Below are 27,905 nucleotides of genomic sequence, written 5' to 3' on the forward strand. Positions count from 1 at the left end.
ACCTCTATTTCTGCTTTATTGACTATGCCAAAGTCTTTGACTGTGTGGATTACCACTAGCTGGAAAATTCTTAAAAAGATGGGAATACCAGACCACCTGACCTGCCTCTTGAGAAATCTGTATGCAGGACAGGAAGCAAGAGTTAGAACTGGACATGCAACATCAGACTGGTTCCAAATTGGGAAAGAAGTACGTCAAAGCTGTATATTTTCACCTTGCTTATTTAACTTATATGCAGAGTACATCTTGAGAAACACTGGGCTGGATGAAGCACAAGCTGGAATCAAGATTGCCGGGAGAAATATCAATAACCTCAGATATGCAGATGACACCACCCTTATGGCAGAAAGCAAAGAAGAACTAGAGAGCCTCTTGATGGAAGTGAAAGAGGAGAGTGAAAAAGTTGGCTTAAAACTCAACATTCAGAAAGCTAAGATCATGGCATCTGGTCCCATCATTTCATGGCAAATAGATGGGTAAAAAGTGGAAACAGTGGCTGACTTTATTTTTCTGGGCTCCCAAATCACTGCAGATGGTTACTGCAGCCATGAAATTAAAAGACGCTTGCTCCTTGGAAGGAAAGTTATGACTAACCTAGATAGCATATTAAAAAGCAGAGACATTACTGTGCCAACACAGGTCCTTCTAATCAAGGCTATGGTTTTCTAGTTGTCACCTATGGATGTGAGAGTTAGACTATAAAGAAAGCTGAGCGCAGAAGAATTGATGCTTTTGAACTGTGGTGTTGGAGAAGACTCTTGAGAGTCCCTTGGACTGCAAGGAGATCCAACCAGTCCAACCTAAAGGAAATCAGTCCTGAATATTCATTGGAAGGACTGATGCTGAAGCTGAAACTCCAATACTTTGTCCACCTGATGCGAAGAACTGACTCATTGGGAAAGACCCTGATGCTGGGAAAGATTGAAGGTGGTAGGAGAAGGGGACAACAGAGGACGAGATGGTTGGATGGCATCACTGACTCAATGGAGATGAGTTTGAGTAAACTCCGGGAGTTGGTGATGGACAGGGAGGCCTGGTGTGCTGCGGTCTATGGGATCACAAAGAGTCAGACATAGCTGAGCGACTGAACTGAACTGAACTGAAGATTTCCCTTAAAGTACTACACAGCTGAAAAGTTGTAAACGGAAAAGATCATGATAAACATAACCAATTGATGGTATGAAGCTTTCGCTTATTATTATTATTATTTTTAAACTCTGGTCTGTTGGCCATCTCTTATTGGAAGAGGCTTGTGGTTTCGTGATTAGGGCTGCATGGAGTCAGATCACCTGCCGTCATTCATCTACCTGTATAGCTCTGGGCAAATAACTGAAGGCCTCAATGCCTCAGTTTCTTTTCTGTAAAATGGAACAGATAAGCAAATTTACAGGGTCATTATAAGGATAAACGAATTCATACATGTAAGGCATTTACGACCATACTTACTACTTGGCCAGCCTCAATAGATCTTACCTCACTCTGTCCTCCAATTTTGGTCTGGGAACATATCAAGGATTGTTGTTAAACTCAAAGAAAATTACAAAAAGTGTGCAAACAAAAAATTCAGTTAGAAAAATGCATGTTAAAATAGTCAAGGATCCTGGAGAAGGAAACAGCAAGCTGCTCCAGTATTCTTGCCTGGGATATCCCATGGACAGATGAACCAGGCAGGCTACAGTCCATGCATGGGGTCACAAAGCATTGGACACAACTTAGCAGCTGAAGAACAACAAACCTTCAACAATACCATACTACAGACTTCAAATGTGCTAAGAGGCTAGGTCTGAATATTTGCCACCACAAAAGAAGAACTGTTTTGTCTGACTCTTTGTGACCCCATGGACTGCAGCCCACCAGGCTCCTCTGCCCATGGGATTTTCCAGGCAAAAATACTGGAGTGGGTTGCCATTACCTTCTCCAGGGGATCTACCTGACCCAGGGATGGAACCCCGGTCTCCTTCATTGCAAGCGGATTCTTTACCTTCTGAGCCACCAGGGAAGCCCCAGTCATAGGATGTGATGGAGGTGTTAGCATTAACGTGGTAAGCATGCTGCGATACATAAAGGCATGAACGTGTAATGTATGTCAATTATATTAATTTAAAAAGCAATGCCCCATATGGGATGTATAAATGAAGGCATAAAGTTACTAAACAATGTAAGGAGTTTTATTTCGCTAAAAAATAGCTCAAGGTGCTTGGGGGAGCAAAGGTTGGGGGGGAATGAATATGTCATTTATGCCCCTTTTCACTAGTATTACCTGATATTTTCTAGAGACTCTTTTGCACCACCACAGACTATTAATAATATCTGAATCATTCTTACATTTACATAGAGATAAAAAGAGATCAGTCCTGGGTGTTCATTGGAAGGACTGATGCTGAAGCTGAAACTCCAACACTTTGGCCACCTCATGCGAAGAGTTGACTCGTTGGAAAAGACCCTGATGCTGGGAGGGATTGGGGGCAGGAGGAGAAGGGGATGACAGAGGATGAGATGGCTAGATGGCATCACCGACTCGAAGGACATGAGTTTGAGTAAACTCCAGGAGTTGGTGATGGACAAGAAGGCCTGGCATGCTGCAATTCATGGGGTCGCAAAGAGTCGGACACAACTGAGCGACTGAACTGAACTGAATGATAAATAATCAGAAAACATATTACACTCTCTTTGACAATGATGAACACATTTGTAAATTTATCTGGGGTTAGCACATTCTTGGATAGTTGTAGTTTTCAAACAAGCTGTCTAATTTTCAAATCCAAATAATCATTTTTTTTCTTTTAGCAGAAACATAACTACATTCTGAGGTGTGACAATTCAACACTGATAAGTTATGCAGGAAGGTAGGTTCAGCTCTGTTGAGAGCTGATCTGGCGAGCTGCAAGGGGACAGCACTTGTAGAATGATTCAATTTTGTGGACTGTGTGAGTAAGAGCCGAGACCTGGCCACACGCTGTCCAAGTAACAAGAAGCCGTCCCAGAAACAGTCACAGAAGGTACTAGATCAAAGTGTTGCCGGGTAAACCCGCTTAAGCCTCATCATGAAGACAATTTAGAACTAGCCATGTCATGTATCCTTTAGTTTGATTAAATGAGTTCATCTCTTGATTTATCGTTTCAAAGAGACTAGTTAACACTCGTAGCCAGATGTTCTTTCATCTCCAGAAGCAGGAAGCAGGGAACGCGTTCCTGATCCACCCTCTGCACGTCCCCAGGGAAAAGCATTTCGTGCTCTGGTATACGTCCAAGTGTGAGCCTACCAGTGTGCACTGAGACTTTTAGTAGAATCAGGAGAAACAGCAGAGCGTCTGTTCTGACAGACAGTGCAGCTCATGAGAAGCTCCCCCACTGCTAATGCGATCTCCACATTCGTAAGACGGGCTTAAAGATTCCAGGAGCAAAGGCAAAAATAGCAGGCGCAAAATGGGACACATTCTCCTCAAAGTGCTAAGAGCATTTTTACATACCCCATCTTTAAAAAGTTTATAATAACTCCTTCCATTCCTATAGCATCTTTTGTCAGAGAGGTTAAACTTCCTCTAAAAATGTTTTACTCATTTTTAAAGCTCCAATTCATCTTGACAGTGTTTCCATGGAACAGAAACTTTTCTGCATCTTAGAGGAGAGAAAAACCAAAGCCCAAGTGGGCCAGCACAGAAGGAAAGTGACAGGTGTGCTCTGCATGGCCCAGCGATGCCTCCTTTCCCACAAAGGGAAGCCTGCAGGGCTGCTCCCTGCCCTGGGAGTGGGCTGCACCAACAATGCTCGCAAGACCCACAAAAGCTTTGGTTGGTTAGATACAGCTGGTGTTTCAAAGCTGTAAATTCTGTTTTCCTTATGGGCTAAGAATCTTGCCTTCATCTCTACAAAGAATAACAGCAAAGCCTCCCAACGTGATCCCCTGGATCACAGTTCTTAAAATCCTTAGGCTAACAGCACAGTCTCTCTTAGCTCCATGACATCTGTCTGACGTCATTGGAACCTGCAGAGCTTCAGGGTCACTATTTTGAATTATTTTAATTTCAAGCATGTGAGGCTAATATAAGACTTAAACTCTCACCTTTGATCCTCTAATGATGAATTTCAACAGCTTCATTGTTCTCAGCAGTTGACTTTAAAACAATATATTAGACATTTCTCCAAAGAAGGCATACAGATGGTCAACAGGCCCATGAAAGATGCTCAACATCACTAATGATTAGAGAAATGCAAATCAAAACTACAGTGAAGTAACACTTCACACCAGTCAAAATGATCATCACTAAATTGTCTACAAATATGAAATACTGGAGAGGGTGTGGAGAACAAGCAACCTTCTTACACTGAAGGAGACTTGGGTCCGATCCCTGGGTTGGGAAGATCCCCTGGAGAAGAGAAAGGCTATCCACTGCAGTATTCTGGCCTGGAGAATTCTATGGACTGTATAGTCAATGAGGTCACAAAGAGTCAGACACGACTGAGCAACTTTCACTTCACTTCTCTATGAAAAAACATTGTAGAGGTTCCTTAAGAAACTAAAAACAAAGCTGCCATATCATCTAGCAATCCCATTCCTAGGCATATCTCTGGAAAAGACTCTAATCTGAAAAGAAACATGCACACCAGTGTTCATAGTAGCACTAAGGCCAAGACATGGAAGCAACCTAAATGTCCATCCACAGACAAATGAAGAAGATGTGGTATATAAATGCAGTGGAATGTTACTCAGCCATAAAAACGAATGAAATAATGCCATTTGCAGCAATATGGATGGACCTAGAGACTGTCATATTAAGCAAAGTAAGTCATACAAAGACAAATATCATATGATATCACATATGTGGAATCTAAAATATGATATAGATGAACTTATTGATAAGACAGGAACATACTCACAGACATAGAACACATGGTTACTAAAGGCAAAGTGAGGAAGGGATAAATTAGAAGTTTAGGATTAGCATATCCAAACTACTATCTATAAAACAGATTAACAATAAGGCTCTACTGTATAGCACAGGGGATTACATTCAGTATCTTATAATAAATTGTAATGGAAAAGAATATGAAAAAGAACATATATGTATACAAATGAAATAGTCATTTTGCTGTATATCAGAAATTAACACAACATTGCAAATCAACTATACTTCAACTAAAAAAAAAAGAAACCTAAATTTACAGCAGATAAGCTTATACTAGCAAGTTACCACTCTTCTCTTTCTAAATATTTCATGTGAGATTTAGCTGCAAAAATATAAGGTTCAGTTGCTTTGAAGAAAATCCTCAAGATTTTTTTCAGACTTGTTCCTTGTGAGACTGGTTACTTCTTCAGTATTTCACAAACATTCCCTGAGCGCTACTATGTGCAACACAGATCTGAGCTCTGGGGGTTCAGCGGTGGGCGCGGCGGTGACAGTCCCCCCCTGTCATCTGCTGAACACCTTCCCCAGGTTGCCACGCACACTGACCTCTGCAAAGAGGCTGGGAAGCCTACTGACATGGTGCATTTCAAGCCCAACCTGCTGCAGGCTCTCTCGTTTTGTGGCTTCTGAGCAGAGCCAACAGGGTCAATTTAATAAAATGCTGGGTATTTAGAGATATAAGTGAAGTCAAGAAAAAAAAAAAGTGACAGAAGCCAAGGGCAGTGCTTCTTATTTCAGATTCTTGCTACAGTCGTTAGACTCAGGGAGGATTCCTGAATATTTAAGGTAGTCTGTGGAACATGCACAATGTTTCACTTGGAAAAGCAGAAAATTTTAAGAACAGAATCACACCTCTGAAATTACTTGCTAGCTTTACTCCGGTCCAACCTGAGCTCAAACGACAGGGAGTTATATGGATTTTAGTCTCTACTTAGGGCTTCCCAGCTGGCTCTAGTGGTAAAAAACCAGTTTGATCCCTGGGTCGAGAAGATCCCTGGAGGAGGGCATGGCAACCCACTCCAGTATTCTTGCCTGGAGAATCCCCATGGACAGAGGAGCCTGGTTGGCTACAGTCCATGGGATCGCAGAGTTGGACATGACTGAAGAGACTTAGCACACATGCACACAGTCTCTACTTAAGGTTATCACAAATAGGGATTTTCCTTTTGCTTAGCTTTTGGGTGCTTACATCATAACAGCTAATATTTACAGAGCAAATTAAGATTTGCTGAATCTTTTTTAAGTCTTTTACATGAATCACTTTATTTAGTTCTTCAAATACTCTAAGATGATAGTATTATTATTCCCATTTTACAGATGAGTAAAATAAAGCTCAGGCAGATTAAACAATCTTAAAGAGGTCAAATAGTAGAATGTGAGCAACATCAACCCTCTTAGCACTGAAGATATGAAACAGCAGAGTGTACACTTTCAATGGGAGCTAAGTATTCCAATATGATTTTCCTTTTTAGGAAACAGCTTATCCGGAACAAAGAGTAGTCAATGCTCCCTGTGAGGGGCTGAAATGGCTCAGTGCCCCCTGCCCCAAGGAGTGATTGTTTGTCAGCTCTTCTCACTATGCTCTTAAGTTGGGGAGAATCATAGTATAGTCATGTTCTTTTTGAGCATAAAGAAAAAAAAGTTACTCTTGAGTCCTAACCCTCTTCTGGTCTTTCCTTCTCTTATGTAAGAAAATCCCCCATCTTCCCATTAGTTTCTCCACTTAGAAGAAAAGTTGCCAGAAGTAGCCTGTTACATTTCAGATGGGCTGAGGACATCAGCCTTATCTGAGACCTGCTTTCTCCCTTCATCTCCGGCTACACTCCATTTCTATAATCTGAGTTTAGAATCTGAGCACATTTGGAGGATGGCATAGTCATCTATGAATTACTTAAGTACTGCATGTGCTGGGGGCTGTTCCTACTGCCTCCTCTCAGAGAATGTTGGCGGAAGGAGTTGTAACCTGCCTTCCTTCAGGACTGACTCTTCTTATGTAGACAGTCTTAAAAATCTGTTATCTGATCAGTGCCAGGTTCCTTAAAATAGACCTCTGCTTTAAGTTCCAGAAAGCACCAGAGGATTTAGCTTTGCCTGAAGACTTACTATATGAGTATTTAACAGGTTGAATGCATTTATAAATTAAGGGGGGAGTACAAAAAGGAATGTTTTCTCATTCCATTAAAGTTACATGGGAACTTCTTTTGAAGTGGCTTCTAAAAAAAAACACCAAGAAATATGTATAAACAATAAATATGTATACTGTTATATGCACAAACTTATGTGTATTTATTTGTATTCAGAAAAAGTTGATTTAAGAAGAACATCTTAAAAATCATTTTGGTAGCAATCTGCTTCAGAACCGCTGACAATTTCAGAATAATCACCTTAAAGTCCCACTGTGTTAAATGAGAAAAACCATGATGGTGGTTGATAGAAAGTGTGGAGTCCAGAAAAGAGAGAAAAATCATTTGACTAGAGGGTACACTGAGAGCGCTTACAATATTTCAAGCATTCCAGAGGGAAAACTAATCTATACCTTTAAAAAGGTTTTGAAAAGCAGTTTCAAGAACCTCAGGGACTTCTCATAGTTATCTGGAAACTCTTCTTTCCCTTTCGACAAATATTTTTCCACACCTCAGACAAAACCAAATGCCAAGATCTGTGGAATCTTTGTACTAAAATAAAATAGAGCTGGTGTGTGTGCTGTGAAATTCTCCTCCCACAAATAAGAATTCCAGCTGACTCCCGTTAGGAGTCAGCGGCATGGGCAGAAGATCCACTGCTAAATCTGGACTGAGACGATCTCAGAGTGCCAGCCCCGCTCCACGGCGGCTGGTTACGGAGAACGAATCACCAAATCTCTGTTTTGGGCCCTTAATTTCATCACTGACAAAATGGGGTCAATGATATCTCATGTTCATGTCCCAAAGGTTGGACACAAGCTCTGAGCCTTTGGGGACATAGGAGAATGCATATTGCAAATGCGAGTTCATTTAAAGGATCTGTTTCATGTAGGAAAGGAGAGCACTGATCTTACCTCACTGTGACTACAGTCATGAAGCTGCATTGTGAAGGGGGTTGTGTCAGGAACCAGGGAACAGGCTTTTGGTTTTTCTCTTCCAGTGACTACATCGTGTGACATTTAGGCCAACTGGAGTGAGACCTGAAGGACATACTGCAACCAACCTAATCCTAATCATGCATATTGATACATATTAACTGTATTATTATTAATGGTGATTATTATTGAAACTGTTAGTTGCTCAGTTGTGTCCGACTCTTGGAGACCCCGTGGACTGTAACCCGCCAGGATCCTCTGTCCATGGGGTTCTCCAGGCAAGGATACTGGAGTGGGTTGCCATTTCCTTCTCCAGAAGATCTTCCCAACCCAGGGATTGAACCCAGGTCGCCTGCATTGCAGGCAGTTTCTTTACCATCTGAGCCCCAGGGAAGCCTGTGATTATTATTATTATTCCCAGTGTATTTAACAAAGATCATGGTATGCCCAGTTTGTGACAATGAGCAGTTCCATATTTTGTGAAACTATCACATGCAAGAACTACGGTATTTCACACATTAAGTCAAAGCACCAAGTGCAAGAAGAAAAGGAAATGCTTGTTTGTCAACAATTACATCTATAGTCTCTGGAATCAGAGGCCTCCCAATTTACTGATAAGCACCAACTTATAGAAGCAAACACTGCTTCAGACAACACCAGGCAATAACAGCCATGATTCTGCTTTCACTTAATGCTATTTTCAAGATACTCAACAGTTTGAAAGCACGCAAGTCAAGGGCATGCCACTACACAACTGAATCAATAACAGTGCAAGAACATCAGTGGTCATGAGATTAATGATATATCATTTTTACATTTCAAGGGTAGTAATGCCCTACTACACAGGTAACACACACTGGGCAAAAGTCTTACTGAATGTCTGATGCCTTCAAAAATAAGTCTCTAAACCCACAGAGAAATCAGCATTCTAATGACATTCCAATGTCAATACGGTGTAGTAGTATCAAACTGATAAATATCTACAGACAAAATCCACAAACAAAAATAACAGTGTTATTACAATTAGGAGTGTATATATGTGCATGTGGGCAAACAGTTATGGAACTGTTATTAGTTCAATTATTTTTCAGTTTATAGACATGGTAAATCACACTAGGAGAAGCATTAGAAGGAACAAAGGCAATGGAGACACTTTCAAAAAAATGTTTAAGTGAACTTTAAAAAATGCAAATAATTTTCTATGCATGAATTCCATTATCTTGAACACTGCTAATGCCCAGGGCCAACACATGATGCAATATTTAAATATGTTAAAGTAGTGAGGCATAGAAAGCCCTGCCTGTGACAAACAGGTGACATGATTTTTATAAAAGACCATCAATACACAGCAGCAACATAACTTTGCTAGCTCATTCTTGAGAGTTCAAGCTCTTCCCCAAAGACAGACATTCTGTGTAGATACCTCTAGTCCCTGGATTCCCTAGCACAGAGTGGGTGCTCAAGATATGTCAGACTTCCAATAAACAGGTTTCTTTAATTGAGCAAATCTTGGAAAAATTTGTTACATATTTCAGAATATCTGGAAAATATTCTAGAAGGATTAGAACATTTCAATTTAAAGCCATGTCCCATCCCTCTTTTTCTCCCTTCTTCAAATATTTCCAGAGTGTCTGCTACTCATGGGTCAGACCTTCTGTAAGATACTGGACATTTAGCATCTAAAAAAGAGGCACATACACACACATGCACACATATGCACACATATGCACACACACACTGAAGGGTTGTGATAGAGAGGCTTGGTGGGGACTCAGAAGAGGAAGAGGTCAATCCAAGCTGTCAATAGTAAAAGGATGTGGACTAAAATTGTAGAGAAGGCTATTATCTTTAAGAAAGATTATGCACAATGACATGGAACTTTAGGAAACGTGAACATTTTAAGGTAGGTGGCTCAGACGGTAAAGTGTCTGCCTACAATGTGGGAGACCTGGGTTCGATCCCTGGGTTGGCAAGATGCCCTGGAGATGGAAATGGCAACCCACTCCAGTACTCTTGCCTGGAAAATCCCATGGACGGAGGAGCCTGGTAGGCTACAGTCCATGGGGTCACAAAGAGTCGGACATGACTGAGCAACTTACTTTCTTTCACTTCTAAAGAGAGAGAAGTTAACAGGAGGAATGTAGTGGAAATATCAAGGTCAACTGAATACACCTTCTTGGGAAATTCAGTTAATCTAGGTCTCCATTTTGTTATTTGTAGAGGGGTCAAAATGCTTTCCAGACATAAAGAACTAATGTCAGCCATATATTAGCTATGGCCTTACATAAACTGGGCTTCCCTGGTGGCTCAGATGGTAAAGAATCTGCCTGCAATGCAGGAGACCTGGGTTCAATCCCTGGGTAGGCAAGATCCCCTGGAGGAGGAAATGGCAACCCACTCCAGTATTCTTGCCTAGAGAATACCATGGACAGAGGAGCCTGGAGGTCTATAGCCCAAGGGGTTGAAAAGAGTCGGTTATGACTGAGTGACTAACATTTTAAATAAGTTAGCTTTGCGTTCCCTTAAAATACTAATAGTCAACATTTATTGAGTCTGCTAAACTCTGTCCTAAGAGTATTCTAGGTATTAGTACATTTAATCCTCACAAAAACCACAGCACAAGATTGATAGGAAGTTCCAATTTATGGTTTTATATAAACTGAGGCACACAGATAGTAAAACATTTACCTAAGGTTGCAGAGTTAATATGTGGTAACTGCAATACAAAAATAAGTAGAATGATGCTTTAATTCCCACTCTCTTCTGCCTCTCTTCACTTTAAAGATTAGATAATGGTACCTTTTACAACATCTCCCAGAATCATTATAAAGAATAAATGGAATGATATGTATGAAACTGCATAAAACCATAAAAAGCATAGGTAGGTAAAATATCATTGACAGGCCGTTCTAACCAAGTATGCTGTCCAATTTCTGAGAAAACCAGACTTCATTGTTTCCCTTTGGAGAGAAGTGTTAAAAATGAGGAGTTTGTGGAGAATCACTTTGGAGACTTACTGTCCACCACCAGAGGATGAATTATTTACCCCAGGCATGCCCGGGAGCAAACTATTGATTTCAGAGCCCACTTTTAACTCCGTATCGGGTTCCCTTCGTCAGGAGGTAGCGCATGACCCACAGAGAAGGCAGACACAGACACAAACCATGTTCAGATGATTGCCTTTGAGGGAGCAGATAATCAGGTTGATAAAAATAATAACTAACATACATGATCCTGCTCCAGCCAGATCTTTAACCTGAATCTACACATTTAAATGTTAATCTGCTAAGCTCGAGGAAAGAGATATTTTTGTTGGACTTTTATTCCAAGGAAAACAGCAGTGAGGATGTGCTGACTTGCTTAAGGCCAAACAGCCAATAAATGCAGAGGACAGGATTTGAACTAGCATCCCCTGATCTCACAGCCTGTGCTTCCTCCACTGAGTTGCTTGGACTTCTGATTTTGTATTTATTCACCCCAGGTCAGTTTTAAAGGCCTTAAAAAAGTTACTGGAGAAGAGAAATCTACATCCAGTACTTCTGAGGCTACTTCTCCCTCTGTGGCCAATTACAGCTCTGGATTTGCTTTGATGGACATTTCCCACAAAGTAAACAATCCTTCCTTATTATCATCAGGAGGCCCTTTTTGGTGTATGCTCTGTGATCATGGGCCCACAGATGCTATGATCCTGGGGAGGTCTAGCTTCTCAGCCCTTGGGAGGATAAATGATTTAACTCTTCATACAAACATGGATTTGATATTTTACATAGGGCCACTTAAAATTCAGGACCTGTTGAGTTAGATAATCAATTAAAAAGAAAAAGATAATTATTCTTTGTTCATCTGACAATGTCCCATGCCTTAATCCTATAAAACCACAGAGCCAACATTTAAAATCTCATTCCAAATCCTATTTCCAGAGTTGTGATGTTTGTGGATGTCTGTCTTTGAAAGTGTGGCAATAATCAACCAGAAGTTTGATTTCCAAATCCATCAATATATACCAGAAACAAAAAAGCCATGGAATTAGCACACCCAAAGGACAAAGAATTAAAAAAAAAAAAATCACCCACACAAAGCCTATCCAGGAGGTGACCCTTTTTCATTGGACTAATTACAAGGAAATATAAAAGGGCAAGCTTTTATTAATCAAGCTCTTTTCACTCAGCCATGAAGAACTGCTAGGCAGGAAGAAAGCAAAGAGACAGGGTGTTAATGTAAGCCTGATAATTAAATTCAGAATCAAGTGGATCAGAGGGAAGGGCATAAATGGAAAAGTCAGATGGAGGCAAGAACTGGAATCTTAATCCTTTATAAAACTAGACAATTGTAGAAACAAAAAAAGAAATGAAAAGCTATCAAATAAAGCAACGAAAAGGGAGGTTACATTTAGAAGTGAACAGTGACCAAAAATACCACTGAGGCATTTTTTAGTATCTTGCCTCCCAGAGCATAAAGTCCTTCCCTATAAAATCTCTTCCATTTATTTTCATATAATCTCTGTGAAATACACAGGCAAGTACAGGCTACTCAATCTTGTCTCAGATCAGACAATTAAGAGAATGACAGAAGAGGTTCCCAATCTCTGAAATTTAGGTCAGTATTCTACGATTATCCTTCAAACGTTTTGTTGATTATAATAATTATAAGCACAGAAAAGGTAGAGATGATAAAACTCAAGTCTAAAGATTTTTTCTAACATAAGAAATTCTTGTTGCCCTCTGAATCTGCGCTTTTTTACTTTGTGGAAAATACTGAATAAGGATGGAAAACGGCCATGAAAAAGTGGAGGAGAAACCATCAAAGTCAGGAGATGAAGTTCTGATCCCAGCTCAAATTCACTGTGCAAACTTGGACAATATCCTTTAAGCTCTTGACGTCTCAGTTTTCCTACAAGGTGAGATAAGGGTGTTGAGATTATTCATTTCATTGATGAATACTCCCTGGGTCTGCTTCCCCATGTGCTATGTGGGAAGCCAGGAAATGACAATGGTTTGCCATCTGCAGGTGGAAAGGTGGGAAGATCACCACACACAGGCAAACCAGTGAGGACACTAAATCGTGATGAGGATGGTAACGCAGTTCATATAGTGGCATCGGATCAGGGAGGAAGAAGGGGCGGATGGGGATGGGGGTATTGGAGGAAAGACTTCCCAAAGAAGAGAATTCTTAATCTGAGCCCTTCAGAATTAGATTCCATGGTAATCAACGCGTTCTGCAAAACATAAATTCTGTGTAGCTGGAATGCAGGATCCATGGAGGATGGAAAACATTTAGGGAAAGCAAGGTGGAAAAGCAAGAAAACAGTCATTTAGCAAAGGATCTCATGAACTGCACTAAGGGCTTTGAATGGCAGGACAGAGAAGAGAAATCCCATTTGCATCTGACAAACATCACTGCAGGCAAGGTGGAGAATGGATCTGCAGGGTGAGTAGAAAGAATCAGAATCCAAAGAGACCCTTAGGAGCTTACGTTAAATCTTTAAGCAAGAGATGGGCTAACATGGCCAAGAAATATTTAGGAGGAACAACACTAGATCACCCACTAGACTGGGTGATTAAATGGATGTTGGTTCAAAGAGTTGATGTTATTGTGAAGTTTCTGGCTTATGTGATTGTGTAGGTGGAGAACAGGAAGAAAAGTGGGCTTGGAGGATCTGAACAAATGGATTCTTTTCTAGTGCCTTTTTGCAGGAAGAAAGAGGTCAGGGTGCTTGGTATTTTGGGGAAAAGATGCCTTTGTGTGTTAAGATCTATTTATTTAGTTGACATTGGGTGTCTCACCAAGCAGCTCTGGGCTGGACACACATTGGGGCAGCTAGCATCATTTTATGGTGGTGCATGCTGACAGCATGCGCAGGTGGGGCAAAGAAGGTGACTGAAATTCACACTTCAGTTTCCATGCACGCTGAGGACATGTGCTCGCTGTGTGAAGTGCACCGTGATATGAATAGTTTCTGTCTGATTTACCTGTGGGTATCTGTGGCTCCACCACTGTACATTAGAGCCGCCAGTGGACAGTCTGAAAAACTTATCTTCAGCTTTTCTTGGTCTCAAAAACTTCTCTCTCATCATCAGATATAGACACGTCCACCCCTTGTCAAGTATCATTTAAGTATCAATTATATATTGATGATGCTGCCTGCAATGCAGGAGACCTGAGTTCAATCCCAAGGTTGGAAAGATTTCCTGGAGAAGGGCAAGGCTACCCACTCCAGTATTCTGGCCCAGAAAATTCCATGGACTGTATAGGCCATGGGGTCACAAAGAGTCAGACACGACTGAGTGACTTTCACTCACTCACTTGGACATGACTGAGCGACTTTCAGTCACTCACCCACTCACTCACAATGTGCATACTGAGACATAACCTCTCTACACCCTTGTTTTGTTTCAACCACCCCTCACACACTTTTTCACGTTCCCTGAATTTTCCAAATGTGTCCTCATCCCAGGGCTCTGGTGTGAGCTATTTCGAGCACTTGGACAATTTCTCCCATACATTCACACAGTAGACTCCTTTTCATGCGTCTCCTAGCTTATGTGTCTCCTTCTTTCAAGGGGTGTTTTTTTTTGACCAAGCCCCTGAAGTGGCTTTCCAGGCATCCCCAACATACCCCTGGCTACCCTTTCTTCTGAGCACTTCTCACCTCCAGACACTTGCTAGTTATCTGTCCTCCTCTACTCCAGGAGAGCAGAGACCCATTTGTCTTATTAAATACAGTGTCCCCAGAGTGCAGGAAAGTGGCCAGATCACTGCACGTGCCATAATTTCACTGGATGAGGGAATAAATGAATGAAAATAAGTATTCTAGAAAAGTGATGATGCTATCGAGTAAAAAACAACAACAAAAACTGCACAAAACTTCCGGAATGTCAAAAGTGACCAGGTGTGCAAGTGACATAGAAGGTAAATACTTAAGATGCTGGTTTAGTTGCTCATCCCTGTCTGACTGTAGCCCACCAGGCTCCTCTGTCCACTCTTCCCAGGCAAGAATACCAGAGCGGGGTGCCATTTCCCTCTCCAAGGGATCTTCCCGACCCAGGGCTTGAACGTGCATCCCCTGTGGTGCAGGCAGGCTCCTGCAGTGCAGGTGGATTCATGACCAACTGCGCCACCAGGGAAGCCCGAAAGAACAGAAATGGCAAGCCAGGCCCACAAAACAGGTGGACAGAAGAGAGCTTCGGCAAAAGCGTCCTAGGGCAGCAGTAGCACTTAAAAAACAAGAGGAACATAGGAACACTAAGACTGTGAGCCCCACTTTCTAAAAGATCTTGGTGCTATCTTCTGGTATTTTAAGTCTCCCCCGCCCCTTTCCGTGAAAACCAGCGTCATAATCATCTACAGCATTCAGCCAAGTCTCCCATTCAGCAGAAGAGAGATGGGCCAACGTGTAAATCCACACAAATATTCTCTTCATATTTTCTCCCCTTTCCATGCCAGCGAGACCTGCTCTAGTGCTCTGGGAGGCACCCTCCACATAGGCCCCCTGGGGTTGTGCAATATGGCCATCCCGGAAAGAGAATCACCAGGCAAAGGTGGCAGCAAACATGGCAACAGTCATAGCTGTCTAGACTTCCTTAGAAGAGAGGATTTTCTGTTAAAAATGTCCCAACGAGCCAAAAAAAGTCAGTGCTATGGACAGCCAGTTCCTGAAAACAAAAGCCAAAATAGGCTACGTGGCAGATTCTTGAGGCTGGGCTGTACTGGTTTCAGGTTTGGTATAACCCAAGGGAGTCTCAGGACCCCTCACTCTCAATGGTATTCCCAGGATTCTCTGCTTCCATCAAAAAGGTCTCCCTCCTACCTGCGTCTTCTTGAGACTCAGGAGACGGTCAGCGACACAATTCACTGAGCATGCAACCTTTGAGGCGCTCCTGAGGTCATATTTGAAATAATGTGGAATGGATTATGAAAGACATTCTCTATTAGCCAAGCTAATAAGGAATCCTCCAAATAATTGAGACCACATGGCCACTACAGAGGACTTCCAATGACTTTCAAAGACTTAACAGCCATTTTCATGATCAATTACAAGACTGTGGTTCACAAAAGCCTACCAGAGTCAGCAAAATCTCATAGGACATACTGGCAGACTACCAACAGGAAAGAGGAGAGAATGAGTCTAGGAAAGAGCAGAGAATGAGTCTAGTCCCTCTTTGAGGCAGAGAGTGAGTCAACCAGAAGCATTTTCAGTTTTATGATGATTCTACCTCCATGTCTCCTTTCAGGATCACCCCAGGAGCCCAGTACACCTGCCATTTACCAACTTCTACCTCTAGGTGGCAGCAACTTCCTTCTGTTCTCAACACCCTCGCCTTAGGCCTTTTGTTTCCTAGTCGCTATAATTCCACCTTCCCTTCTCTTTCTCAAATAAACACTTCACAGCCTGTAAAGTTTGGGGAAGATTACTGTAAGCCACTTGCCCGGTAAGAAACTAGTCTATTCTTTCCGTTAAGCAACAGGGTTCTTCAAAGAGTCTGAAATAATTCAGGTCTAAAGTGAAAAATAATAGAAAGTTATTTTCTTTCTTTGTCCAGAACTATCAACTATATGCTCTAAGGAAAGCAATGTTTCTTTTTCTTTACAGTCCTCTAAGGAAAAAGGCAAAGGGTAGAGGAGTGGGAAAACAGATGGAACTGGAGAGATTTCTATTTTACAAGAACATTAATTTACTCCTATGGGTAATTTAAATCACTGCTTTCTAAAAGATCTAACCCAACATGTCCATGTAGGAGGCTGGAAGGGAATATTTACTACTCACACAGAGTTGATAACATACACAGTGTTGAGGTGGTGCTGGCTGTGTTGCTAAGTCATGTCTGATCCTTTGCAACCCCACATCCTGTAGCCCGCCAGCCTCTTCTGTCCATGGAATTTCCCAGGCAAGAATACTAGAGTGGGTTGCCATTTTCTTCTCCAGAGAATCTTCCTGATCCAGGGCTCAAACCCGCATCTCCTGCATTGGCAGGCAGATTCTTTACCACTGAGCCACTTAGGAAGCCCAAGGGTGTTACCCTTCTGTTAATTTGGCCTTGGTAGAAACAGAAGTAAATTGGCTACATCTGTAACCAGAAAAGCTATCATTTCTGCTTGGATGTAACACCTGCCCTTCCTGGAGTTTGTATTTATCTAATGTATCAAACCACAGTCCTTCCTAAGCACACTCACTTGTTCAGGGTTCTAAATCATTAAAGTCAAGAAGGACCCAAGAGAGTCAAAGTACTGGGTTGGCAAAAACGTTTTGAGTTTTTTTCCATAAGCTGTTACAGTCTTTCTGGCCAACCCAGTAACTTATCACTTCATTTGGGGTTATAATAACTGCTAGGTATGTCAAAAAAATCATGCAGGAAGTAGAAAAAGATTCCTTTTATGTACTGGCCTTTGACTGTGGGTTAATACCTAGAGTTTATAAAGCACTTTCAAGGTGATACTATGATGAGTATTATCTGTTGCACTCTTCCCAAGACCAAATTTGAATAGTTTAGGCCAGAAATCATTCATTCAATAGAAACACTGAGGTGAAGGAAGCAGAAAGTCTGGTTTAGCATAAGTGACAAATTTATACTAGAACATAAGCCTGCAGATTTCAAGCTTTATTCATTTCCTAGGAAGCTCCTCTATCTTTTCACAATAACTGTGTTTGGTTTTAAAATTTTTGAAATATACCATTCAAAGTAGGATTTCTAGGAAAATGGATGGTTTGAGGAGATTAGGATAAAGCTAGTGAGTTTTCAGAATGAATTCTATTAATATTTTGGCTAAACACTCTTATTATGCTTTGAACATTTAATTAAGAGTAAGGCCAGGGAGAACCCATTTATTTTTATTACCAAATTTTACTTACTAATTGTAGGAGTGCCTCCGTCATGCAAAATATAGGAAAAGACTGACTCCAAGGAATAATGTTGAAGTTTTCTGGCCTGGAGAATTCCATGAACTGTATAGTCCATGGGGTCGCAAAGAATCGGACACAACTGAGTGACTTTCACTTTTCATCAACTGCCTTTAGTGGTAGCTTCTAGTTCACTGGTAACATGGCAAGCGGATGGTGCTGGTTTAAGAGGTAGCATCTTCCCCATCACTGTTTGGTACCAGCACCTCCTCTTCCTTTGGGAAATCCCTCACTGTGTGTGGTTTTAGTGGGATTGGTAACCAAGGTACCCTGCCCTCACCTCGGTCAAAGGCTGGGCACCTGTGTCAGGCTGGGCTGGGTTGATCGGACCTTGGTGTCCTCAACGGTGATCCAGGAGCTGGGGCTGTCTCGTTCCAAGATTGCACCTTCTTACTCAACCTGCTTCCAGGTCCTGCTCTGCTCCCTGGGTTTCCCAAGGACCAACTCCTCACTTTTCCCTTTGACTCCATAACCCACCTAATGTCCTTCAACAAAATTGCCTTTCAAGTACGTTAGACAGACTCAGTCGATTTCCATTACTTCCAACCAAAGAACTTCACCTGCTAAAGGAGACTGGACTGAATGAAAATTGAGACGGAGGTAATGGCTACAGACTACGGATTCCAGCAGGGTCCTCAGCTCTTCAGCTACTAGCTGAGGGTTTATGTGAAGCAACTGTGACTAAAACCTGTGTGATACTGTTGTTGTGCTCAGATGCTCAGTCGTGTTTGACTCTTTGTGACCCCATGGACCGTATCCCGCCCCGCTCCTCTGTCCATGAGATTCCCAGGCAAGAATACTGGAGCTGGTTGCCACTTCCTTCTCCAGGGGATCTTCCCCACCCAGGGATGGAACTTGCTTCTCCTGCATTGGCAGGTGGATTCTTTACCGCTAGTGCCACCTGGGAAGCCTACATGTGATATTGGTTGGTTTTAATTGGTGGGCGAATAGGTCACACACTATCTAGTGCTATCTTAAAACTGATGAAAAGAAACATATTCATTATGAGGATACTGGTCCTTCCTGAAGTAATCTAGTACTCTACTAAGAAATGTAATAAATAGCCAAGTTGAAGGAAAGTATTAAGAAACTTTATGAAAATCTAGTGGTCAACTGAGAAAAATTATAGTAGGATGATATCTTATTTGATTTTTAATGGCTAGTTCACTGTCCATGTGTCTACAGAGAAATCTCCATGGCTAGGAAGATGATACCACAAATATGACTGACAGATGAAAATCAAAACAAACCCACTTGTTACCCCAAGGATTCCCACAAGGGAACCCCCTTAAGATTTATGACCTAAGCAATATTCCCAGCATATTCAAGAACACATTAGGATTTCTGATTGGGTCCTAACATTAAGTCATTATTCTTTCAAATATATATTTAGAAGGCAGTTTTGACTAGCTAATCCTTTAGCCCAAATGTATCCACTGAAAAATACTGTGGAAGACTAAGAAAGACTGTGGCTCCTCTAGATAGATACAGAATAAGACCTTTCATCATTTTGGGCTTCCCTGGTGGCTCAAATGGTAAGGAATCTGCCTGCAATGCAGGAGACCTGACTTCAATCCCAGGGTTGGGAAGATCCCCTGGAGAAGGAAATGGCAACCCACTCCAGTATTCTCGCCTGGAGAATTCCATGGACAGAGAAGCCTGGAGGGCTACAGTCTATGGGATTGCAAAGAGTATGACATGACTGAGCGACTAACAAACATAACACTTTCATCGTTTTAATGTCTCACATTAATTATCAGAGAACTTGTAATTCTACTATCAAAGATATATCTTTTTTTCATATTGGGAAAGTTTTTTTACCTGCATTATTCATTTGTTGTTTAGTCACTAAGTCATGTCTGACTCTTTGCAACCCTAGGAACTGTAGCCCGCCAGGCTCCTCTGTCCATGGGATTTCCCAGGAAAGAATACTGGAGTGGGTTGCCATTTCCTTCTCCAGGGGATCTTCCTGACCCAGGGATCAAACTTGGGTATCCTGCATTGCAGGCAGATTCTTTACCATCTGAGCCACCAGGGAAGCCTTATTCATTAATGACTCCCCAACCTCCTTATTTGTCTGTTTCATTACAACATGACCATTATTTTAAAGGTCTACATTTGACAAATTTAAGAGGGAGGGGACTGTGATAGAGAATAATGCCCACTGCACAACTGAAAACTATAAAGCTGTAGTTTTAGTAGCTTCCCCAGATTCAATCATGATTCCTGATTATACCTTTAAGCTAAGAAACAACAACTATATAAAAACTATGCTACAAGTCCCAGAATTACAAACAAGTCATTTTCTTGCTTCTTTTCTTCTGCTTACTATGGATTTAATTTGCTCTCCTCTTTCTGGTGTCCTAAGGTAAAAGCTTAAGGGAACTGATTTTAGAGCCTTCCTCTTTTATAAAATATGCATTCAATGCAATAGATTTCCTCCTAGGCACTACTTTAGACGCTTCCTACAAAATTTGATAACCTGTGTTTTCACTTTCATTTACAGCTGACCTTTAAACAAACAACACGGGTTTAAAATGTGTGGGTCAACTTATATGGGGATTTTTTCCGATAAGTATGTACTATAGTTCTACACAATCTGAGGTTGACTGAAACCGTATGGAGGAAACCATGGAAACGCAGGCCCAACTATAACATTATACATAGACTTTCAACTACATGCAGGCAGTCGGTGCCAATAACGCCCACTTGTTCAAGGGTCAACTGCAGTTAAAAGTACTTTTAAATTTCTCTTGAAATTTCTTCTTTGACCCATGCATTACATAGAAGTACGTTGTTAAGTCTCTGTGCATTTTTAGATTTTTCTAAACAAGTCCTTTTGAACATTGAATGAATATGGGACCATATTAAAATAAGTTAATTCAAGGACTTCCATGGTGATCCAGTGGTTAAGACTCCGCCTTCCCAATGCAGACGGCCTAGGTGGGATCCCTGGTTGGGAAACGAGATCCTATAGGCCGCAACTAAGGCCTGGTGCAGACAAATAAATTAAAAAAAAAAATATATATATATATATATATATATAAGATAAAATAAAACTAGTTAAGAATACAGTAGAGATGTTTTAAGACACAATAGTACCACACATAGATCCAGTACTAAGATGCCAGGAATATCAGAGAGTATACCGACAGGCCAAGTAAAAGACTAATATGGTTCTGAGCAGCTGGTTGGTAAAAACAAATTATGAATGGACTTTTAATAGAGAACTATCTCAAAAGTGGTGACCTTTTAGCTCAGCAGAATCTTATAGCCTTAATATCTCCCATAATTAGAAAATAACTGTAGAAAATAACCTACTTTAATTTTTTTCCCCAAGTCATCTTTATTGTGGTTGAAGGAATACTAGATACAAAAATCAGCTGATATTAACAGGAATGTGAAACATTTTTATCATGACTGTTCTTGCTGCACTGGGTAACAGAGAATTAAACAAAATTAGACCAATGGTCATTAAGGGAAATCTCAAACACAGCACACAAGTTTAAAGTATACGTAATTGTCACCAAGCTAAATTTGAGGAGCTGGTGGAAGTCACGGAAGAATTTACTAGCTGACACTGGATTATAACATAAGAAAAGATAGGAATTTGAAGGGATTTTCAATGTAGCATCACTGTGGAAGCTTCTCTGCCTTGTAATTCAGTGTACAGAGAACTTGCAAACTGCTTTATGGTTATATAAACTGCCGCCCATTTTCCAAATCTGTTATCAAACACTGGAGAGAACAAGCTTCCAAACTAAATCTAAAGGCAGCCTGCTGTTACTTATTTGCCAACACGTATGGATTTAAAAAAAAAAATGAAGACCAGGCAGGCAATCTGGGAACTGGAATCTTCACATATTAAAGATAAGACACAGTATCATAATTTTTGCCCTGTAAGTCAAGAAGCAGTGAGATGCTCTGGTAATTAAAGTAACATAGTCAATATTATCTATAAATAATGAGCATGCAAGGATCTGCAAGATGATGAGTAAACATTTTGGCAGGGATCAACTGCCACAGATTGGAAGAGAAAGCAATGTCTTTATCAGGTCTTTCTTCTCTCTCTCCCCCATCACATCAATCTCATGGGAATTTCCCAGACAAAAGCCTTCTGCTTAGCTTGTAATGAATTAAACATCCATCTGACTTAATCTTTAGCATTTCTCTTGCTCTGCCCACAGGTAACTAGCTAGCACGTAGCAGAAAGGTGGCCGGACAGGAGTGTAGAGAACTGGGCTTATGCCCGCATTTGACAAGGAACACATTTCTGTCTTTGGATCTCCATCTCTGTGTTTGAAAGAGTGAGAAGTTAAATTGAACTTGATGACATTTACAGTTCCTTTTCAAAGGGCTTCCCTGGTGGCTCCAAGGTAAAGAATCTGTCTGCCAATGCAGGAGATGTGGGTTCGATCCCTGGGTCAAGAAGATCCCCTGGACAAAGAAATGGCAACCCACTCCAGTATTCTTGCCTGGGAAATCCAATGGACAGAGGAGCCTGGAGGGCTACAGTTCATGGGGTCCCAAAGAGTCGGACATGTGTAAGTGCTTAAAACAACAACAGTTCCTTTTCAGCCCCACAACTGATAACTACTGGATTCAGAAGTGTCCTGTCCCCACCACCCCCTTTTAAAGAGCTAGTTCTGTCTCAGCTTTCTTAAAGGTTTCCACTAGCAGCAACTTGAGTGCCTCCTCTATTCAGGCAAAAAGTTTAAACAAGAAGCAATGTTCTTATTTTTATGACCAAAATCCATATTAGTTACACCATTCAAAAAGATTCAATGAAATAATGTCTAACATTTTCAACTATATGCATATAAACATTTAAGATCATTGTAGCATAGCACATCCAACCATAAAACATCAAAGTGTGAAAAGGCTCTTCCTGCCCTTCCCTAAGTTGGTGACACAGAACTTTTTCACTTCCAAATGTGAAATGTGATCCACACCCAGAAATGTGTCATAATTGGCATGGATATGCTATTAAAACTAGAGCTTCTTTTGCAGACAGCTACATAACATCTCAGGCATGTTGGTAAGAAAGGAATCATAATTGAGACTGGTGGTGACAGCATCTGGATGGTTAAGAGAAAATTAATCCTATTTTACTAATGACAATTCCTATTAACAATGCCTAATTTCTCCATCATAATATAAATAGTCCACAGTCTCTACTATGTGACACATACCTCTGCACAAAACAGCCCCACGCAAATGTTTTGGGTACACAGCATAACCATGACTACGCCATCATCAAACAACCATATACACCCAAGTCTTTGAAAACTTTTGGACTGGGGCTGGATGGAAGGAAAAGTATATAAACAGAAGAAAAAATGAAAAGCTAAAAATGAGGATTTTGGAATCCTCCCACTGAGAATGGCAAGCTTGGAGCCTTAAATCAACTTCAATGTTCATTTCAGAGACACTCCCCACCAAGCCCCGCCCTGTCCTGGTCCAACCTACACATCCACACCAAACACGTTTATACATTTCAGACTCTAGAATAGCTCTGGGGATGAAAGGGCTGAAAGAAGACTTGGAAACAGCCACTCTTTGTGGGTCTGGTATCAGAACACAATAGTTTCAAGCAAAAAGACCTGTGAAGAAGAAAAGTCTACCTGTAGATTCAACCTTTTAAGAAGACTGACCCCATTTCCCCCCATTTGCCCCACAAGGAGCAAAATATTTTTTTCCCTGTCATTATCATATGCAAGAAAAATAGAAAATGCTCTTAGAAAGGGTCACATAGTTGTCAGACAAAGGAAGGCATGAAACAAGAGCTGTGACCCGACACAGCGAATGAAATTCACATGCTGAACCTCAAACACTTCATCAGTCCTCAAATCAACAAATATTACTACAGTGGAATGGCAGAGAGGAGAGAGTCATTCTGATGGGCAGAGTTTATAGTCTGGTCTGGATTGCTACCACTGATTAATTGAATATTAAATGAGTTGTCCGATGATCTCATGTTTTTTATTAGGGTGCTAATATATCTTGCAAGAAGTTCTTACTGCCTTTCCTTAATCCCTGAAAGTTAGCATATACTTATAACAGACATCTGTCACTGGACCCCTTACATCCCGGTGCTTTCAACTCCTTCCTGATTATGTACATTTTTTAACCATATTTTCTTTCCATCCAGCAGGTTTGTTTGTCTTGAACAGACATTTTTTTCCACACATTTCTTCAGCTCCAGAGGAATTCCTGCCACAGGAATGAGGCCAGGGGATGGACACTGCCTCTCATATTAACATTATGCGAAGAAAAACACTACTTATAATGTTAAGCCATCTTTACTCAATAATAAGCACTGGTTTGAGACCTCAACCACAGCCACTGACATTTAAAATCTACCAGTTGTTATGCATTTCAGGTTATGCATTACAGGTTCAAATTTTTTCATCTTTTACTGAGATTTAATTGTTTATATGATGAACAATATTTTTTAACTAACTGGAGCACTTGCTGGCTTCACCCAACACCACTTACATATAGTGCTGGTGGTGCACTATAACTCAAGCCAGAACCAAGTTAGTGTTGAATTTGGTATCTAATTCTTTAAATTATCCCAAAACTTCTATTTTGGAAAGAGCAACTATCGCTTTCATATCCATGGCTAGCATGAGTATTTAAAACATCTAGATCTTCAGAGAGAATATTTCACAAAGAAAGGGCAACAGTTCATCACTTAAGTAGATGTAGATGTTGGATGATTCACTGGGCTTCTTCCTAGCTTTCCTATATGATTTATTTCCATATAACAGTTTCATAATATTTACGTAAGAAAAATTCAAGGTAGTATACGCAACAGGATTTTTAACTAAACTCGCAACCAAATAAGTTAGAAATGTCTCCAGGTCCTTGTATCTGTGTTTCAGTCAATAAATAAAGCACTTTGTCAGGACTCTTCTTTTTTCTATTAATTTTGAGCCTTTACTTGAAAACCTTCTTGGGAATCAGTTTTCTGACAATCCTTTTCCGCCTTTATATTTTTTCCCCTTCCATACTGTCCATTCTCAAACTAGTCTTAAATAAAGTTGATAATTATTCTCCTCTGGATGTTGTACTACGAACGTATCTCTTAGAGCATTATCCACATTTTATTATTTGTATTACATAATATTGTATGTTTTATATATATGTGACATCACACTCACACACACAGATCCTTCAAGACAGTAAGCCCCATAAAGACAGAAATCATGTTTTATTTATCTTTCTAATCTAGTGCTTGGGAGTGTAAATAAATGTTGCTGAATAAATACAAGCTGAATTTTCTCAGTAACGATCCTTTTTGTTTTTCATGGATTACTTCTCTGGAGATAAAACTGGTTTAAACTTACTAACAGAATAATGTGCTATAAATTATGTAGGAACAAGTTATTGTTACTCTAATACTCCAGGAAGGAAAAGCGAAGAAACGAAAATGTGTTGTGGACTCAGTGATCCACATTTAGCACTGAAATATAAGCTGCAGAAACTGGGCTTCACCCCTGACAACATGGCACTCTACCCATTAGCTTATGTCACTCACTTGAGGATCTCATATTCTCCATCTGTGGTGAAGTTTCTTTAGCGTGATGTGCTTTGGACTCAAAAGTAATAGCAATTCCGTGCAGTCAAAAAAGGACCTGGTTTGTCCCTTTCCTTTTATGTAATGGCCATCAGCGTTATTATCCTCTCAGCTTCCCAGGTTTGACAAGGAACAATAGGCTTTAGTGATTGTGAAAAATAGTGATTGTGAGGGATGCCCCAGCCTTTAGACAGTGTGTAAGCAAATGGCTGCTTCCTCTGGATTCCATTCCCCCCTCTGTGAAAAACCAAAGCATAATATTTAACAACAAGATCCAGTTATTGTGAGGGTTAATTAGATTTAATGGGGGAAGGGAGGCGAGCTGATTAGGCACTATTCAAATTCAAAGAATCATTATTTTGTATCTAAAAATAATCCTCATTTAGGAGTAAAATTAATTTGGAAGCTCAATCTTTGGTAATCATCTTCCCATACTTAAAAAAAAAGCCATGGTTTTTAATCAAAATCCCATTCTAACCGCAATTCAATCAAGTAAAAAATGGAGACGTGTGAATTTCCATTCACCTTTGTAGTAAGACAGTACACGATTCAATTCTTTTTCTTTTCTTTTCCCTCCCTCCTTTCCTTCCTTCACTTCTTCCTTTCTTTTTTTGAAGATAGACTATGTGTGGAAAGGTTAATTTTAGAGAATGAAGTAATGTAAACAAATATGGATTTTACTAATAAAACTACATTGAGTTTTGTTTGTCGTATATGAAATATTTGTGAAACAGTTCAAATCTCCTCTTTAAAGAATCAGTAGTCAGGATTTCTTTGGCAGTCCAGTGGTTAAGACTCTGTGCTTCCACCAGAGGGGACAAGGGCTCACATGGCCAAAAAACAAAAAAAAGTCAGTAATCAATATTCTGTGGTTAAAATAACTTTTCAGGTTATTTCTGGTAAGTTTCATCTCTATTTTTGTTCAAGTGAAAGATCTTCATATTCCCCAAATTAAAAAATCAGATGCCTGGATATTTAAGGCTAAGGCCAGAAAAAGGGCATCTAAATAGTAATCATCAAAATTAATGTAATAGATTAATTTATTATGAAAATTTTCATGAGGAATAGAAGTTGGTACCTGAGAAAATTCTGAGTTGTCTAAATCTTACTAAAAACATAGTGTCTTCAAAAAATGGGACACATTCTTTAAAAATGTAACAGTTGATAATCCTGGGAAATATGCCATATCTATTTGGAAAAAAATGTTGCACTCAGTTTTTGGTGAATGAAGACTTTTGGCTGGAAAGGAACTCTATTCATGTTTGTTTAGAATTTTCCAAACGAAAGGGAAATAATGTAGTTCAGGCAGTAGAAATGTATTCTCTACAGAGAACCAGGAATAACTGACACAGTCCTATTAAAAATTCCCAGAGAACTTACAAATTCTCATCACTTTGACTGTATACTCACCAAGCAAACTTCTGATTATTCATTCGATTTCCCCGGACCCTTGATACTGGGGACGGATGTACCCTGTAGTAGGTAGATGAGAATAATCCAGTCATTAAAAAAGCATTTTCCTGATTACAAGTGAACAAAAAGTGATCAGGCTTATAAATGATCTCTTTCAGATTAGCTTAATGTAAAATGGCTTAAGCACCTCTTCATAAATGAATGCAGTTCAATCCCTATGGCTGTAGACCTGCAGTCTCTCTCTCCTTTTGCACCACTTTTAACATAACAAGCATTTGTCACAATGTGCCCTGTGAAGATCCCCCAAAGCAGGACCAGTTTTAATAAGCTGATTCATTCAGTCAGTCCAACAAAAAGTTACTGTTGCCAACCTAATCCCTGACAGGTTTAGGAGTGCATAAAAATAACATAAGGTCTAATGCTGACCCTCAACAAACCCTTTCTGCTACCTGTTCCCACAAGGACAAAAAGAGATAGTCTAAGTACACACTCCCTCAGTCAACTTCTAGATTTAAAGCCCTAAAGTAACATAGCAAAGGAGATCAGCATACACCCTCCCCAAATATGTTACTTTGGCATAATGATTATTTTGATTTGAAGGCAGCCACAATCACAAACACAGGAAGAGCTCTCTACCTTTTCTCTATATGCCTAAAGGCAGGGCATATATTCCCCTTTTGTAAAGGAAATTTTAATTTGTAAAGGCCTTCCATCCAACAATCCCCATATCAGGAAAAGGAATACAACATACAACTCATCACCAGAAATGGTACTGAGATGAGCTACCATAAACAACCCTTATTTACCATTACTTCCCCCCATACACTTCCTTGCTACCTCCCTAAAATGTAGCCCCTTAGATGCCCAGACTCCCTTGTCTTTTGACAAAGCAAGCCTCCACATTTTTTTGCCTTTGTTAAAGTGGTATATAAGGCCCAAATTCTAACCACCCCTTTGAATTACTCATCACTGAGTATTCCTGCAAGCATGAGTGCATGTTTTATGTGTAAATAAACTGTTGTTTCCTCTAGCTAATGTACCTATTGTCAG

General features: G+C 40.4%; 1 protein-coding gene across 6 annotated transcripts in view; it reads right to left on the reverse strand.

Annotated features, from left to right (window-relative positions):
• Nucleotides 1-27,905, reverse strand: part of KLF12 (Kruppel like factor 12) — a 511,104-nt gene that overhangs the window by 56,640 nt on the left and 426,559 nt on the right. For all 6 annotated transcript variants that reach the window (XM_043891644.1, XM_043891648.1, XM_043891649.1 and 3 more), the window contains one exon: nt 26,853-26,915. In XM_043891644.1, coding sequence (XP_043747579.1) covers nt 26,853-26,915 — 63 coding nt within the window. The remainder of the gene's footprint in view (nt 1-26,852; nt 26,916-27,905) is intronic.

This window comes from Cervus elaphus, chromosome 30 (genome assembly GCF_910594005.1).
Source record: "Cervus elaphus chromosome 30, mCerEla1.1, whole genome shotgun sequence".
NCBI classification, from domain to species: Eukaryota; Metazoa; Chordata; class Mammalia; order Artiodactyla; family Cervidae; genus Cervus; species Cervus elaphus.